The sequence below is a fragment of the Schistocerca americana genome, chromosome 2, assembly GCF_021461395.2.
Source record: "Schistocerca americana isolate TAMUIC-IGC-003095 chromosome 2, iqSchAmer2.1, whole genome shotgun sequence".
Classification (NCBI taxonomy): Eukaryota; Metazoa; Arthropoda; class Insecta; order Orthoptera; family Acrididae; genus Schistocerca; species Schistocerca americana.
The window spans coordinates 182051160-182070224 of record NC_060120.1 but is presented as its reverse complement, the minus strand read 5'-3'; the positions used below and the strand labels follow the sequence as shown (position 1 = coordinate 182070224).

General features: G+C 40.4%; 1 protein-coding gene across 2 annotated transcripts in view; it reads right to left on the bottom strand.

The window, feature by feature from the left end:
* LOC124595107 (transport and Golgi organization protein 6 homolog) overlaps nucleotides 1–19065 on the bottom strand; it is a 100148-nt gene that overhangs the window by 11701 nt on the left and 69382 nt on the right. For both annotated transcript variants that reach the window (XM_047133704.1, XM_047133705.1), the window contains exons 10-11: nucleotides 18051–18442; nucleotides 11891–12343 (exon numbers count right to left, since the gene is read on the bottom strand). In XM_047133704.1, coding sequence (XP_046989660.1) covers nucleotides 11891–12343; nucleotides 18051–18442 — 845 coding nt within the window. The remainder of the gene's footprint in view (nucleotides 1–11890; nucleotides 12344–18050; nucleotides 18443–19065) is intronic.

Genomic DNA, 19065 nt, shown 5'->3' with positions numbered 1-19065 from the left:
GTCTGTTATATTCCTTACTATTTCGATTTCTTCCCTTTCACTATACTATCTACAGTGAACAGTTGTTTGAGACATTTACTAATGTATACAATATTGGTAATTCATGCATAGTTGATGATAACAGACACTATGGGCTTATTACATAATATTTATGAGTGATAATATTTTTGTCTAATTTCTCACACAGCATATTTATGCAACTGTAGGACAATACATATAAAATAAATAGACCATCTGCAAAAACTTCTATGAAGGCTCAAAGCTAAAATTTAGTGAGTACTAAACAGTCTAATACAAAATACACATCATAAACACTTTCCAACTCCCATAACATACAGTCTACAGCATGTGTTACCTATTATTTTTATACAACCATTCATGATGAGAAAGTACTGATCCAGTAAATTAAAAAATAAATAAAAAGCAAGCAGCCTTGTCTTTATGTTCAAATAAAAATCATTTATAAACTTTACAAAGCCTGCAAGACACAGCGAATATGAAATAAAAGTACAAACATTTTTCTTCTGTACTACATATACTAATATTGTTTTGAAGTTAAAAGTTTCCAGAATGAGTTTCCGAGTTCGAGTCTCGGTCGGGCACACAGTTTTAATCTGCCAGGAAGTTTCAAGTTAAAAGTTCCTTAATAGGAACTATTTTAGTTTGGATGTAAAATTGTCTGTCAGTTATGTTGTGTCAGTAAGTAAATGGCAAACATTTTTGTGACTGTATATTGACTTTGTTGAGACACTGAAAGCTGACTGAATACTGAATGTCTTTTGTTCTTAAATCTGTGGACCAAATACCTACATACAACCTGGACACAGCACACTGATCTTTGAGTATGAGACTTCTACAGAGTTCTGTTATTCACGGTGTTCAGGAAATTGCAATTAGGTAGAAAGCTTTGCTCAGCCTTTATTCTAGAGACAAGGAACATCGAAAATGGTAATTTTCTGTTTTTCTTTCATCTGCATAAGTCAGTGGAATAAGGAAAGTAACTTTCCACAGATAATAAGACAATGAGGAGACACTTTTATATGTAGTGAATTGTTTCATGCAATTGTTAATTTGTCATGATGAATGAAAACACTTCTGACAGCTAGTAAAACTTTGATTTTAAATGACTACACTCGTGATTTTACAGCTTACAGACACACCTTCAGCTGCAACAAAAATTATTAGATTACTCCACCACAAGTGACCCCAATGTTCTCAGCCAAGTCACTGCCATTTAGAGAATACTGCGAGCTGCATTTCAGTGTCTGGTTTGAGATAATACTTGGACATGCAATGAATGGCCAGTATACTGGTACAATCTATCTGGCAACATTAATAGAGGATATTACATGGAACGCCTTCCCAAGTAGCCCAAGTTCATCCAGTTTTTAAAATATTGCAGATATACTACATATGAAATTGCTTGCAACCTATTAATTTACTGTTTTCTTTATGCACAACAGCCTCAATGGTACAGAAACAAGTTGTTACCATGAAATTCAAATGCTTTCATCCTACACCATACACTTGCCTCTGGAGAAAAATCACTTGAAAAAGAAAAAGAGGTTATTTTATGAGGTCTGGCTGTCTGAGGACAAATCCTACCCCATCACTCTTTGATTTTCCAACACATGTAATATCACCAACTAACCGCTGTGGTGATGTACTGTTAAAATTTCAAGCAAAAGTTATGCTGCTGGAATTTGTGTGTACTGGACATTCAGGGATCAATTAGAATGCAGAATATTATATTTTTGGTGAGGAAATATGTCAGTCAAGAGAAATAAAGGAAAGAGCATAAACAATTTTCATGCTGGAACTTAAGAAATGCAACAGATCATTTCCTGATCAGCAGTGGCAGTATTTAGAAAGTACGTACGGAAATGCAAATATTGGCTTTAGTGAGGTTACAAAAATCTGACATCATTTGGTGCATTATTTGAGAGGGCTGCAAAGTAAGTAAAAGCCCTCATTTCACTGTGTTGTTTTGTAAATTCTTTTAAAAGTGAAATGTATTTCGGCCACGCGTCAGAGGATAAAAGTTAGTTCAAAATGCTCTAGCCTTAGTATTTACAATTGAATCTCCAGTTGGCCTTATTAAACAGCAGTTCTATCTAGGAGTAAACGTATGGGATGATTTAAAGTGGGACAACCACACAAATCTACTAGCAGGTCATGGAAATGCCAGACAGATTCATTAGTAAAATCCTCAGGAAATGTAGTCCACTCACCCAGAAGGTAGCTTACAAAACTCTGTTTTGACATCTTTTGAATACTGCTCATCACACTGAGATCTGTATCAGACAGGACTGGTTGAGGAAACAGAAAAGATCCGAAGAAGAGCAAAGCGTTTAGCTACAGGTTCATTTAGTAAGCAAAGAAAATCTATTTATTGATCATCATAAACTTTGTCTCCTTCAAAGTTATCCCCCTAAATATAATACATTTGAGCCAGAACTTTTTTAAATCTTGGGAGCACTTATGACACTTTTCATTATGATGTTTAGCTCCTTCAGGGATTCTGTTTTTATTGCATCAATGGTGGCAAAACAATGAACTTTCATGGTTCTCTTCAGCCTCGGCAATAGAGAGAAGGGACCTTGTCCGGCAAATATGTTGGCTAAGTCAACTTAATGGTTTTGTTTCTTGCCAAAAAATCACGAACAAGCATAGGGGTGCGAGTGAGAGCATTACCATGGGGCAATTTCCATGAGTGGTTTTGCAACAATTCTGGTCATTTTCTTCAGGTTGCTTCAGGCAAATGGCACATAATTTCCAGGTATTATTTGTCCCTTATTGATCTTACGAGCACAAGGCAGGAACTGGTGATGCACTATCCCGTTGTAATTGAACAAAACAGTGAAAAGAACCTTTATTTGTGACTGAACTTATCAATTTTTTTTCTTTTCAGTTTTGGTTCTTTTGGCTCTTCAGACAATTTCCACTGGGACAATTGGGCCCTGGTTTTTACATCATACCCATATATACCCATGCCGTGTCACCTGCTATATAACCTTCTTTAGAAGTTTTGGATCACTGTTTACTTCACTGAGCAATTCCTGAGCAATATCTAAGCAACGTTGTTTTTGGTTGAAATTCAACAATTTCAGAACGAACTATGCTGCTACACGTTTCATGCAAAAAATATCAGAAAAATGGCTTGGCATGAGGCAAAGGATATGCCAACATCACAAGCACATTGTCTGATGGTGATTTGGCTATTTTCCAGGACTGTTTTCTTCACTTCATCCATGTTGTTGTTGTTGTGGTCTTCAGTCCTGAGACTGGTTTGATGCAGCTCTCCATGCTACTCTATCCTGTGCAAGCTTTTTCATCTCCCAGTACCTACTGCAACCTACATCCTTCTGAATCTGCTTAGTGTATTCATCTCTTGGTCTCCCTCTACGATTTTTACCCTCCACGCTGCCCTCCAATACTAAATTGGTGATCCCTTGATGCCTCAGAACATGTCCTACCAACCGATCCCTTCTTCTGGTCAAGTTGTGCCACAAACTTCTCTTCTCCCCAATCCTATTCAATACTTCCTCATTAGTTATGTGATCTACCCATCTAATCTTCAGCATTCTTCTGTAGCACCACATTTCGAAAGCTTCTATTCTCTTCTTGTCCAAACTATTTATCGTCCATGTTTCACTTCCATACATGGCTACACTCCATACGAATACTTTCAGAAATGACTTCCTGACACTTAAATCTATACTGGATGTTAACAAATTTCTCTTCTTCAGAAACGCTTTCCTTGCCATTGCCAGCCTACATTTTATATCCTCTCTACTTCGACCATCATCAGTTATTTTGCTCCCCAAATAGCAAAACTCCTTTACTACTTTAAGTGCCTCATTTCCTAATCTAATTCCCTCAGCATCACCCGACTTAATTAGACTACATTTCATTATCCTTGTTTTGCTTTTGTTGATGTTCATCTTATATCCTCCTTTCAAGACACTGTCCATTCCATTCAACTGCTCTTCCAAGTCCTTTCCTGTCTCTGACAGAATTACAATGTCATCGGCGAACCTCAAAGTTTTTATTTCTTCTCCATGAATTTTAATACCTACTCCGAATTTTTCTTTTGTTTCCTTTACTGCTTGCTCAATATACAGATTGAACAACATCGGGGAGAGGCTACAACCCTGTCTTACTCCCTTCCCAACCACTGCTTCCCTTTCATGTCCCTCGACTCTTATAACTGCCATCTGGTTTCTGTACAAATTGTAAATAGCCTTTCGCTCCCTGTATTTTACCCCTGCCACCTTTAGAATTTGAAAGAGAGTATTCCAGTCAACATTGTCAAAAGCTTTCTCTAAGTCTACAAATGCTAGAAACGTAGGTTTGCCTTTCCTTAATCTTTCTTCTAAGATAAGTCGTAAGGTCAGTATTGCCTCACGTGTTCCAGTGTTTCTACGGAATCCAAACTGATCTTCCCCGAGGTTGGCTTCTACTAGTTTTTCCATTCGTCTGTAAAGAATTCGTGTTAGTATTTTGCAGCTGTGACTTATTAAGCTGATAGTTCGGTAATTTTCACATCTGTCAACACCTGCTTTCTTTGGGATTGGAATTATTATATTCTTCTTGAAGTCTGAGGGTATTTCGCCTGTTTCATACATCTTGCTCACCAGATGGTAGAGTTTTGTCATGACTGGCTCTCCCACGGCCGTCAGTAGTTCCAATGGAATATTGTCTACTCCGGGGGCCTTGTTTCGACTCAGGTCTTTCAGTGCTCTGTCAAACTCTTCACGCAGTATCATATCTCCCATTTCACCTTCATCTACATCCTCTTCCATTTCCATAATATTGTCCTCAAGTACATCGCCCTTGTATAGACCCTCTATATACTCCTTCCACCTTTCTGCTTTCCCTTCTTTGCTTAGGACTGGGTTTCCATCTGAGCTCTTGATATTCATACAAGTCGTTCTCTTATCTCCAAAGGTCTCTTTAATTTTCCTGTAGGCGGTATCTATCTTACCCCTAGTGAGATAGGCCTCTACATCCTTACATTTGTCCTCTAGCCATCCCTGCTTAGCCATTTTGCACTTCCTGTCGATCTCATTTTTGAGACGTTTGTATTCCTTTTTGCCTGTTTCACTTACTGCATTTTTATATTTTCTCCTTTCATCAATTAAATTCAATATTTCTTCTGTTACCCAAGGATTTCTACTAGCCCTCGTCTTTTTACCTACTTGATCCTCTGCTGCCTTCACTACTTCATCCCTCAAAGCTACCCATTCTTCTTCTACTGTATTTATTTCCCCCATTCCTGTCACTTGCTCCCTTATGCTCTCCCTGAATCTCTGTACAACCTCTGGTTCTTTTAGTTTATCCAGGTCCCATCTCCTTAAATTCCCACCTTTTTGCAGTTTCTTCAGTTTTAATCTACAGGTCATAACCAATAGATTGTGGTCAGAGTCCACATCTGCCCCTGGAAATGTCTTACAATTTAAAACCTGGTTCCTAAATCTCTGTCTTACCATTATATAATCTATCTGATACCTTTTAGTATCTTCTTCATCCATATTGTCATCAATCATCAATGTGCTAGGGCGTCCAGGGCGGTCGTTGATTTCAAAATCTTCTCGACCTCCTTTGGAACATTTATACCATTCGTAAACTCTTGGCTTGCACATAGTAAGTTCACCAAAAGCCAAAGTCAACTTTTCAAATGTGGTGCTGCACTTTATTTCATTTTTCAAGCAAAACTTGATGCAAATTCTTTGATCCCTCTTTCTCAAAAGTAAAAATTTTCCAAGCACTTAAAAACACACACAATCTGTTTGACTGTGAACAATAAACTACAAATATTGAAAATGCAAACATGTATCAGGAACACACATATCAACAATGTAACAAAATTTTGAAAATCTGATGTATAAAAGCCCACAAAATTAAAATAAAGTTCTCATTACTTTTTTGATTACATGTCATAAATATATCGCGAAAATACCATGAAAATAAAATTAGAGAGATTCGAGCTAACACAGAGGCTTACCAGCAGTCTTTCTTATGTGAATCATTTGCGACTAGAACAGGGGGGGGGGGGGGGGGGGGGTAGTGACTATGACACATGAAGTACCCTTCAGCATAGATGATAAGATGGCTTGCAGAGTATAAATGTTCATGTGCAAAGATAATCAATTTCTGAAAATATAGTGTAATTGGATTTATACAAAATCTACTCATCAAGGGGTGGCACAAGAACACACACAAAGTTTGCTGCTGTAATATCTTTTGTATGTGTGTTCTCCTGCCGCTACTTAGTGAGTAGATTCTTTATCTATTACAGAGTATATATGTAGATGCAGATGTACATGTAGATGATTGAGTCACTGCATAGGTCAAAAACTGATAATACGTATAGACGAGATGGTGACTCAAACTTTCAAAGTAGCATACAACTGGAGAATTTATATACTATCTGAATACAACTTTAAATGTTCTGAACTGTGAAAATTGATTCGCCTTGGGTAAAAGAGCCCTCTAAGACAGCACAATCGAACTGACTGGTTTGATATATCCAAAGAGCCAGAAAATTATCCGAGAAATTTATAAATTAATGATGCTCTTAAGTTGTAACATGCCAGCAATACTTTCATCTTCAGCATGATTTTTAATATTTAGACCATTACAGATATATCCCTGGCAATACTGTTTCTAAAACGTTTACTAATTATAAACTTTCATAAGACAATTCTGAGATTTTCAACCTTGCATATAGCTCAGTTAGGTGTAACATTCCCAATTTCTATCAATTCAAATGAGTCACGTGCAAGTTCATCTTGGATAATTTTGGTAGCCCACTAAACAGAAGACGCCTAAATTTTGGTATGTCTCTTCTAGCACCATGTGATTTCTATATCGTCCTCTTGATTTTTTGTACGCCCTTTCATCTTTCACAACTATTTTCTGTTTACCACACTTTTTCCTTTCATTTCTGTCGTTATTCACTTACCTCTTCCCCTGCTCCTCTTGTTAAATACCTTTTTTCCATCTGCTCTTCTTGGCTCATTTCCCACGAGGGTAATCACCAACAAATTTTACAAGTTTACATAAATACTGTTCTTATGTCACTACACTAATCATCTAATCTGGTTATTTACATGTTGAAATACTGAATTCAATGTATTTTTTCTTTTTTTGTCAGTGTCACTCCTGCATTTGTAATGTGTTTACCTTAGGTTATGAGGTTTACGCAACTAAGTACCAATAAACAAAGTTTTGTGAATGTGCTTTTTGTTTCTAAGGAAACTTTTTTCTGGTTGTTACAATTTAAATTACAATCATTGTGAAAATAAATGCACCAATGAAGAACTTACGAAACAGCTAAAACATCTCACAGCAGTATGTGTGAATAGTGCTTCCTGTTACGTGTTGCTATGCTGCACACAGTGCTATATGTGTGCATTGTTCCATCTAGAGACTTCCTTTATTGTTGGATATCCATCATTAACTTACTGGAAAGCCATGTGAGGAAAATTATTTAGCACTAGCTGTTACCAACGAAATTATTTAGCACTAGCTACTTCGTGCAGCTGCTCTCTCATATCCCTAGCTTTGTTACAATGAGAGGCAGTGAGTAAGTAAGCTACTGTACATGCAATAACATCAGCTGCCCTCACGACTCTCCTCTCTCCCGAGCTATCCCAAAGCACAATGTCTCAACATGCACAGCATCACTGCCAAGCAGAGCATACAGAAGGGCATGGGCAGGAGCGTGCTTCTATGCATAAACCTACATTATGTAAGAAATACTGTGGAAGTGTGGATTAAACACATTGAAGACTGTAAGCATTGTATTTATGACTATTACATCATGTAGCACATATCAACCAATAAAACCATTTTCACAAATGTGTTGTCTTCAGTCCAGAGACTGGTTTGATGCAGTTCTCCATGCTACTCTATCCTGTGCAAGCTTCTTCATCTCCCAGTACCTACTGCAACCTACATCCTTCTGAATCTGCTTAGTGCATTCATCTTTTGGTCTCCCTCTATGATTTTTACCCTCCACGCTGCACTCTGTTACTAAATTGGTGATCCCTTGATGCCTCAGAATATGTCCTACCAACTGATTCCTTCTTCTAGGCAAGTTGTGCCACAAATTTCTCTTCTCCTCAACTCTATTCAGTATCTCCTGATTAGATATGTGATCTACCCATCTAATCTTCAGCATTCTTCTGTAGCACCAAATTTCAAAAGATTCTATTTTTTCTTGTCTAAACTACACTACTGGCCATTAAAATTGCTACACCACAAAGATGACGTGCTACAGACGTGAAATTTAACCGACAGGAGGAAGATGCTGTGCTATGCAAATGATTAGCTTTTCAGAGCATTCACACAAGGTTGTCACTGGTGGCATGATGGAAGTTTTCAACCGATTTCTGATACACAAACAGCAGTTGACCAGCGTTGCCTGGCGAAACGTTGTGATGCCTCATGTAAGGAGGAGAAATGTGTACCATTACGTTTCCGACTTTGATACAGGTCGGATTGTGACCTATCGCGATTGCTGTTTATCGTATCGCGACATTGCTGCTCGCGTCGGTCAAGATCCAATGACTGTTGGCAGAATATGGAATCGGTGGGTTCAGGAGGGTAATACGGAACGCCGTGCTGGATCCCAACGGCCTCGTATCACTAGCAGTCGAGATGACAGGCATCTTGCCCACAGGGCTGTAACGAATCATGCAGCCACATCTCGATCCCTGAGTCAACAGATGGGGACGTTTGCAAGACAACAACCATCTGCACCAACAGCTTGATGACGTTTGCAGTAGCATGGACTATCAGCTCGGAGACCATGGCTGTGGTTACCCTTGACGCTGCATCACAGACAAGAGCGCCTGCGATGGTGTACTCAACGACGAACCTGGGTGGACAAATAGCAAAACATTTTTTCTGATGAATCCAGGTTCTGTTTACAGCATCATGATAGTCACATCCGTGTTTGGCGACATCATGGTGAATGCACATTGGAAGCGTGTATTCGTCATCGCCATACTGGTGTATCACCCGGCGTGACGGTATGGGGTGCCATTGGTTACATGTCTCTGTCACCTCTCGTTCGCATTGACAGCACTTTGAACAGTGGACGTTACATTTCAGATGTGTTACGACCCGTGGCTCAACCCTTCATTCGATCCCTGCAAAACCCTACGTTTCAGCAGGATAATGCACGACCGCATGTTGCAGGTCCTGTACGGGTCTTTCTGGATACAGAAGATGTTCAATGTAGATGTAGATGTAGACTGCTGCCCTGGCCAGCACATTCTCCAGATCTCTCACCAATTAAGAACGTCTGGTCAATGGTGGCCGAGCAACTGGCTCATAACAATACGCCAGTCACTACTCTTGATGAACTGTGGTATCGTCCCTATATTTGACACCTGCCGCCTTCAGAATTTGAAATAGAGTATTCCAGTCAACATTGTCAAAAGCTTTCTCTAAGTCTACAAATGGTATAAAAGTAGGTTTGCCTTTCCTTAATCTATCTTAAGGTAAGTCATAGGGTCCATACTGCCTCATACGTTCCAACATTTCTACGGAACTTCCCCAAGGTCAGCTTCTACTAGTTTTTCCATTCGTCTGTAAAGAATTCGTGTTAGTATTTTGCACCCGTGACTTATTAAAGTCATAGTTCGGCAATTTATCACACCTGTCAACACCTGCTTTCTTTAGGATTGAAATTATTATATTCTTCTTGAAGACTGAGGGTATTTTGCTTGGCTCATACATCTTGCTCACCAGATGGTAGAGCTTCGTCAGGGCTGGCTCTCCCAAGGCTACCAGCAGTTCTAATGGAATGTTGTCTAATCCCATGGCCTTGTTTCGACTTAGGTCGTTCAGTGCTCTGTCAAACTCTTCACGCAGTATCATGTCTCCCATTTCATTTTCATCTACATCTTCTTCCATTTCCATAATATTGTCCTCAAGGACATCGTCCTTGTATAGACCCTCTATATACTCCTTCCACCTTTCTACTTTCCCTTCTATGCTTAGAACTGGGTTTCCATCTGAGCTCTTGATATTCATACCAGTGGTTCTCTTTTCTCCAAAGGTCTCTCTAATTTTCCTGTAGCCAGTATCTATCTTACCCCTAGTGATATACGCCTCTATATTCTTATATTTGTCCTCTAGCCATCCCTGCTTAGCCATTTGCACTTCCTGTCGATCTTATTTTTGAGACATTTGCATTCCTTTCTGCCTGCTTCATTTACTGCATTTTTGTCATTTCTCCTTTCATCAATTAAATTCAATATCTCTTCTGTTACCCAAGGATTCCTATTAGCCCTCACATTTTTACCTACTTGATCCTCTGCTGCCTTCACTATTTCATCACTCAAAGCTACCCATTCTTTTCCTTTTCTATTTCTTTCCCCGTTCTTGTCAAGCGTTTCCCAATGCTCTGGTTCTTTCTGTTTATCCAGGTCCCATCTCCTTAAATTCCAACCTTTTTGCTGTATCTTCAATTTTAATCTATATTTCATAACCAATAGATTGTGGTCAGAATCCACATCTGCCCCTGGAAACGTCTTACAATTTAAAACCTGGTTCCTAAATCTCTGTCTTACTATTATATAATCTATTTGAAACCTTCCAGTGTCGCCAGGCCTCTTCCACATATACAACCTCCTTTCATGATTCTTGAACCAAGTGTTTTAGCTATGATTAAGTTATGCTCTGTGCAAAATTATACCAGGCGGCTTCCTCTTTCATTTCTTAGCCCCGATCCGTATTCACCTACTACATTTCCTTCTCTCCCTTTTCCTACTATCGAATTCCAGTCACCCATGACTATTAAATTTTCATCTCCCTTCACTATCTGAATAACTTCTTTTATTTCATTGTACATTTCTTCAATCTCTTCGTCATCTGCAGAGCTAGTTGGTATATAAACTTGTACTACTATGGTAGGCGTGGGCGTCATATCTATCTTGGCTACAATAATGCGTTCACTATTCTGTTCGTAGTAGCTTACCCGCACTCATATTTTTTTATTCATTATTAAACCTACTCCTGCATTACCCCTATTCGATTTTGTATTTATAACCCTGTATTCACCTGACCACAAGTTTTGTTCCTCCTGTCACCGATCTTCAGTAATTCCCACTATATCTGCCCCTGCCCGATTAAGGGATCTGACATTCCATGCTCCGATCCGTAGAACGCCAGTTTTCTTTCTCCTGATAACGACATCCTCCTGAGTAGTCCCCACCTGGAGATCCGAATGGGGGACTATTTTAACTCTGGAATATTTTACCCAAGGGGACGCCATCACCATTTAACCATACAGTAAAGCTGCATTCCCTTGGGAAAAGTTACGGCTGTAGTTTCCCCTTGCTTTCACAAGTATGATAAAGGGCAAAAGTCAAAGAGTAAATATTGTTTCCCACTCCTGTGATATTCTTCAAGTTGATAAGTATTTTGAACTACAAAATTTATAAAGTAGTCTGTGTTCTTCCTCAGGGTTCAAGCTGTCCCCATACCGAATTTCATCAAAATTGACACAGCAGGTTAGTTCTGAAAACATAACTGATAGTTACTCCCGCATTTATAATATTAGTATGGATAATTTTCACTTATGATTTTTTTTCTGAGATCCAACTCTGATGAACTAAAGCCTATACAACGCCCCAATCTATGCTCAACTTACCTGTGAAATGCCATAAAATATCATCCAATAGTTTAGAGAAAAGTTTTCAGACAGACAGACATGACAGTTTTACAGATTTATTATTAGTATAGACAAGCTAAGATGTGAGAATTAAGTATCATAAAAACTATTCATGACCCATGTGAGCAATTAGTATAATTTTATTACAGATGAGAAAACTATTTCTTAAAGCATATGTAAAACAAATTAGCCAGATACCTGAAATATTACAAAGATTTCCTCTTTGTTGCGGCGAGCCTCCTTGTCCCCTGAAAGTATGAGCCTCGTAAGCTCCAGTAGGCCATGACCACGCACAGGTATTAAGGGATCATAAGTCTCCACAACAGCTTTGAGATATGCAGCTTTGCCATCTTTTGGTTTTCCGCCTTTATCTTTCTCCCCAGCATTGTTCGTCTTTTTCTCTCCGTTCTTCTGGCCATCCTTGTTACTGAAGGCTAGCATACGATCAGCTGCCTTCTTACCCTCTGCCAGAGCAGCTTTCTTCTTGTTCTTGTTGGTGGTAGGTGGCGGTTGCTGCTGCTCATCATCTTGCTTCTCTGTTTTAGTGGGGACATCCTCAATCGGTTCAACTGTGCTTTCAGTAATAACACCATGTGTCACAACCTTGTTGTAGATCTGACTGGCCAGGTGGCGTAGTTCCTCATTTGCAACCTGCAGAAATATAAACCAGAATCACATTAGTTCTTCATACAGTAAATCACTACTATCTGTTTTTCATATTAAAACTTTCCCCAGGGTAAAAAAGATGTACATACAAAACATTTATCAGGATAGGATAAAGCATTAGGTACCTGCTGCATATTACACTAGTGAATGCACTTGCAGGATGTGAGAAATGATGTAAAAAGACCTACAAAGATATTTCATATGTTACATATGGACAGATTTCTACTATACAATGTCAAAGTTTTTATAAAATGGACACTTCAATAGTTCAAGATATTTAGTGTGGTTTTTAAGCTTACTATTAAAGCTTTCATCTTTCTTTATGTATTATTCTAGAAAACATGTTTCCACCTCTAGCCATATGAGGGTACAAAAGGCGCCCAGAACTTAAACATTATTGCTTTGGTGGTCTACATGTTACAATGTGGGAGGCATAATGTTGCATTGGTTTACTGACCTCCAAATCTTTGAACATGATACACTCACCAGTCAAAATTATTGTGAAACTAATCCTTCCTCATGGGTGTCTTTACAGGAATGCATTCAGCCCTGGCTTCATTTTTATGGATGACAATGTGCGAACGCATCAAACTGCACAGGTGGAGCAACTCTTGTAATGAGAGGACATGGAATAAATGGAATGGGCTGCCCCCTCCTCCAACTTAAATATCATCTAGCGCATGTGGCATGTGTTGGAGAGACATATTGCAGCATGTCCACATGCACCAACAACAATCCATCATTTGTCAACTGCACTGATGGAGGAATGTAGCACACTGCCACAAAAACTACTTGCCAACCTCGGGGCCAGCATGGGAGCACACTGCAGAGCATTCATTGCCTTCTCCACTGCTCACACATCCTATTAAGAATCATGTCTCGCCCTATGTAATGTCCAGAGGACCATAATGAATCATGGTAACTTCAGGATAATTAATGTTTGTGAGTTAAAGTGTCATTTTTCTTCAGCTCATCATGTATTTCTTTCAGTTAAGTTCTTAACTATGCTGTAGCAGTTCTTTCTAAGTACGGTCCAACTTTCATCCAGCTGTGTGACTTGTACTTGACATTGAACTTCATTGAAAGTTATTTTCATTCTTAATGTTTGCACACCAATGTATGTTTCAAGGTTATTTGGAGAAACATTTTGTGCCAGTGTTGAGAATCATACTATCATTGTTCAGTGCACAGGTGGTTGTGTCTTGGAGTTAATATGAACACCAGTGGGTAGGATGGTGGCAGGACAAGGGACAAGAGGGATGGTGTCATAGAAGGCAGTGGGCTAATGAGTTGGGGGGGGGGGGGAGTGCAGATGGGGGGGGGGGGGGGGTGAGACAAGGAGGTAGAGGAAGTGATGCAAGGGGGGATGGCAGATGTGGGTGTGGAGGAAGCAGAGAAGAGAGACAGAAGGGGTGGGGTAGTGAGTGGGAGGGGGAGGGAGGGAGGGGGGGAGGGAGGGAGGGACGGAGAGAGGGGGGGGGAGAGAGAGAGAGAGAGAGAGAGAGAGAGAGAGAGAGAGAGAGAGAGAGAGAGGGTGGGGGGGGGGGGGGTACCATTCTGATCCAAACCTCCCCACAAACCCTTCATGGCTCCCTGACCATGCCTTGCTAACTTACTCTACCTTGTACATCTCCAGCCTCTTTGAAACACACTGCTTCGTAACACCAATCCCATAACACAGTTGTCAAAATTCTTGCCAGAACTCTGATCCCTGTAAAGTCCCAGTATTTTCTAAAGGTCTTACTTTTTGCACAAAACCTGTGTTTACCCATGCTGGATTCATAAACAACCTTCTTTCCTTTACTTGTTTGTTGCAGTGGAAATATTTCTTTGGCACACACCCCATATACATAACCTCTATTAAAACAGTTTGAACTTCCCTGAACTGTAATCCTCCCCTCCTTACACCCTCATTCCCAGTAATCTTTCAGGAATTCCTCACTTTTAACATGTTCTCACCTCCCTTTCCTGAATTCCTCCCCAGTGAGACCAACATCATTCCTGCAGAACACACAACTATCCGTAACTCGAAAACCAGTCCAGACATTATTACCCTTACTGCTACAAAGGCTCCACCATAGTGGTCATGAATTGTAGAGACTATGTGGATGAGGTTCTCCACCAACTTTCTGATATCTCTGCATACAAACCTTATGACCATGATCCATTCCCAGAAGTCCAACATGAACTCCAGTAATTCCATAAGGCATCAGGTGCACCCCAAAACTTGAGTTCCTTTTCTTACACCAGGAACCCCCAAGTTCTCCTACCTTTACTTACTCCCCAAACTCCAATGACCCAACCCTACAGGTATCCCTAATGTGTCTGGGTATAATGCTCCTACAGAACAAACCTCTGACTCTGTTGTTTTTGTGCAGCACCTCCAAACTACTGTCCCTAGCCTCAAATCCTACATTCAAGAGACTGCTCATATCTTTCACTGCCTAACCACAGTTACTGTCCCATTAACCACCATACTCCTTGTTGGTCACTGTGGATCTGACATCCTCATACGCCAACAACCCCCTATCTTCTCCAACATTGTCCTGATACCAAACCAACCACCTCTCTCCTAATCAACCATATCCTGAATCACAATTATTTCACTTACAAAGCCAAAATCTATACACGAAACCCATGGTACTGCCATAAGTACTCGCATGTCACCTTCCTATGCCAACTTATTTATGGTTCATCTGGAGAAATCCTTCCTATCCAGTCAACTTATAAAACCCCTTACCAGGTTCAGATTCACTGATGACATTTTCATGATCTGGTCTCATGAGAAGGGCAACCTTTGTTCTTTCGTCAATAACCTCAACATGTGCTCCCAAATCCACTTCGTCTGGTTCTCATCTCAACCCATCACCTTCCCATATGTTGATCCCCACCTCTCAATGGCTTCATAAATACACCTGTTCATATCAAGCACACCAAACACCAACACAGGGTCTCCACTCTGACAGTGGTCACATGTTTCACATCAAAACATGTCTTCCTTACAACCTCATCACTCATGGACACTGTATCTGCAGTTGAAAACAGGAGTTGTCTAAATATAGTGACATGATTATTGGAGTCTGTATTGACAGACAATATCCTATCCAGCCCATTCATAAACAAACCTCCTGTGCAACCCCATCCTCTGATGCCAATAAACCTGTTACACAGGCACCAGGCAGCACTCTTCTGATCACCCAGTATCACCCTGGCCCTGAAAACCTCAACCACATCCTTCATCTGGGCTTCGGCTACCTATCGTCGTGCTTTGAGATATGGGATATCCTATGCAACATATTACCAACACCCCCAAAGTGGAGTTCCACCACCCACTCAACCTACAGAATATCTTTGTCCATTTCTATTCCAATCCTGTTCTGCACCCAAGGATCATTCCCTTGCACTCTGCCCAAATGCAAGATCTGTCCCACACATCCACACACCTGCACTACCGCAGTTCAGACATAGAAATCTCCAGCCCAATAAAAGGTAGGGCTACATGTGAAAGCTGCCCTGTTGTATATCAGTTATGCTGCAATTACTGTGTAGCACTGTTTGTGGGCATGTTAGGTAACCAACTGTCAACTCCCATGAATGGCCACAGCCAAACTATGGCAAACAGCAAACTTGACCATACAGTTGCTTCGCTATGCAGGCCATTTGGATACCTCTCTCTGGCACGATTGTTTTATTAACTATGCAAGTATGGAATTCTCTCTGTAACACATCCTGCGTGCATTCCGCTCTAGTAATCCCCCCTGCTAACCTGTTTCCTACTGCTTCAACTTAACGTTTCCCTACTCTCATCGCCCACACTATTCCTTCCCAGTCCAGATCGTGTAATGACTTCTCTCACCTAACCCCCCCCCCCCCCCCCCACCCATGTGGGCATTCCCTCCCTCCCATCCACCACATTATCTTTCCTGTTTCCATTTGCCCCGAATGAGAACTCACAAAAAGTGGTTATAATGCTGGAGTACAGGAATAAATAGCATGAGCACTTCCATGAAGAAAACTGTTGGAAACAAAGATGTGGAATAAGAAAAGAAGGTGTCAGTCAGTACAGTGACTAATCTCCCAAATCCTTCCAGAAATAGAGGCAAAGTTTACAAATATTTTTAATTGGTGACATATATGAAATTAACTGTCTGATGCAGGGTATTCTGAGGGATAAAACTATTATGAACAAACCTGATTACAGTGAGTGAAAGAAACTGACAGCTCAGGGCAGGGAAGCTGATGAGACACTATTAATTTCTGGAATCACTCAAAAGGAAGATTTTATTATTGTTACACAGACAAAACGAAATATAAATCTGAGGCAGAAAGACAAATCCCTTCTCGGCAATATTTCTCACATACACTATGCGATCAAAAGTATCCGGACACCCCCAAAAACATACGTTTTTCATATTGGGTGCATTAGGTACACCATATCAGTGACCTGAGTAGTCATTACACATTGTGAGGGAGCAGAATGAATGCTCCACGGAACTCAGGGTCTTCAAATGTGGTCAGGTGATTGGATGTTACTTGTGCCGTATGTCCGAACACGAGATTTCCACACTTCTAAACATCCCTAGGTGCACTGTTTCCAATGTGATAGTCAAGTGGAAATGTGAAGGGACATGTACAGCACAAAAGCGTACAGGACGAGCTCATCTGTTGACTGACAGACCGCCGACAGTTGAAGAGGGTCGTAATGTGCAATAAGCAGACATCTATCCAGACCATCACACAGGAATTCCAAATTGCATCAGGATCCTCTGCAAGTGCTATGACAGTTAGGCAGGACGTGAGAAAACTTGGATTCATAGACGAGCAGCTGCTCATAAGCCACACATCACACTGGTATATGCAAATGACACCTCACTTGGTGTAAGGAGCATAAACATTGGACAACTGAACAGCAGAAAAACATTGTGTGGAGTGACAAATCACGATACACAATGTGGCAATCCGATGGCAGGGTGTGGGTATGGCGATTGCCTGGTGATCATCATCTGCCAGCGTGTGCAGTGTCAACAGTAAAATTCGGAGACAGTCATGTTATGGTGTGGTCTTGTTTTTCATGGAGGGTACTTGCACCCCTTGTTGTTTTGTATGGCACTATCACAGCACAGGCCTACACTGATGTTTTAAGTATCTTCTTGCTTCCCACTGTTGAAGAGCATTTGGGGGATGCTGACTGCATCTTTCAACACAATCGAGTACCTGTCCATAATGCAAGGCCTGTGGCGGATTGGTTACATGACAATAACACCCCTGTAATGGACTGTCCTGCATAGAGCCCTGACCTGAATCCTACAGAACATCTCTGGGATGTTTTGGAATGCCAACTTCATGGCAGGCCTCATCGATACCTCTCCTCAGTGCAGCACTCCGTAAAGACCGGTCTACCACTCCCCAAGAAACCTTCCAGCACCTGATGGAATGTATGCCTATGAGAGCGGAAGCTGTCAGAGCAGAAGCTGTCATCAAGGCAAAGGGTGGGCCAACACAATACTGAATTTCAGCATTACCGATGGAGGGCGCCACGAACTTTTAAGTCTTTTTCAGCCAGGTGGCTAGATACTTTTGATCACATTGTATATTCACATGCTTCTAAATTGGAAGTTTTATTTTTCAATTTTTCATGATTTTAGTTAGTGTTCAAACAAAAACCACTAATCATTACAATAGCTGTACCCACCGTGTCACAGATCATTTTCAGTGGTTCCACAATGCTCTCAAAAAGAGCACCTTCAAGTGGAGTGTTGGCTGAACTGTTGACAGCCACACTCAAGATCATGAGAACAATGAACAGGTGTTCATCCAGGCTGTCATCACAGTCTGAAGAAACGGTACTGGCAGCGTCACCATTCTCAACCGTTGTCCGCTCTGCTAGCTGGCGTGCATCTTTTTCCAATATAAAGAAAATATACCGCACCAAGTAATTTGGATCGCTAAAAATTTTCTGCTTCACATAGTCACTCTCTGACAGTGCAGTGAGCAACTGTGCTGCTATAATAGTTCTTTCACTGTCACATTCTGTTGGAACCTTGATGCGGCATGTGGCAGGGTTCGGGAAAGATGTTGCACCTCCTGTGATATAAAGTGAGAATTAATATTTCCATTGTACTCACATTACTTAAATGTGTTTTATCTTAAAAATGTGAATAAACAACTACAACATTTTCATTCACTGGTTTCTTTATCATGCCTATGATGTCAACTTGACCACACACACGAACAAGTTTTCATTTATGAAGTTATTGCATGTGGATGCTCTGTAATGTAACAAACTTTGATGTTTGCAAGAAACTACTCGTGAAAATGAAATTAATGTTTTGAAATTTTGACAATTCTTTGCATCAATGTTCTAACTACAAATTAAATTTGGAGAACACTCCAGCTTTCCTGAGAAATCCAAAGTGCATTTAAAGAGAAATTCAGTGCAAAATGATTTGCCTGATCTATCTTTTTCCATGTTTACTTTCACTGAAGAGAAGTTCTGTAATTGTGCCAACTCATTGATTACAACTACTACAAAATACAGCTAAATCAGCTTATATTTCACTCCACTAAATCAGCCTGCAAGTGTGTCATATTATGGTCAAGGCAATGACAGCAAGAATTCAAGTAAGAGCTCTCATGCCCAAAACAACTTGGCTCAGAATTATCACATTCAAAAGTGTGTTACTTTAGGGCTAATATACAGTAAACTT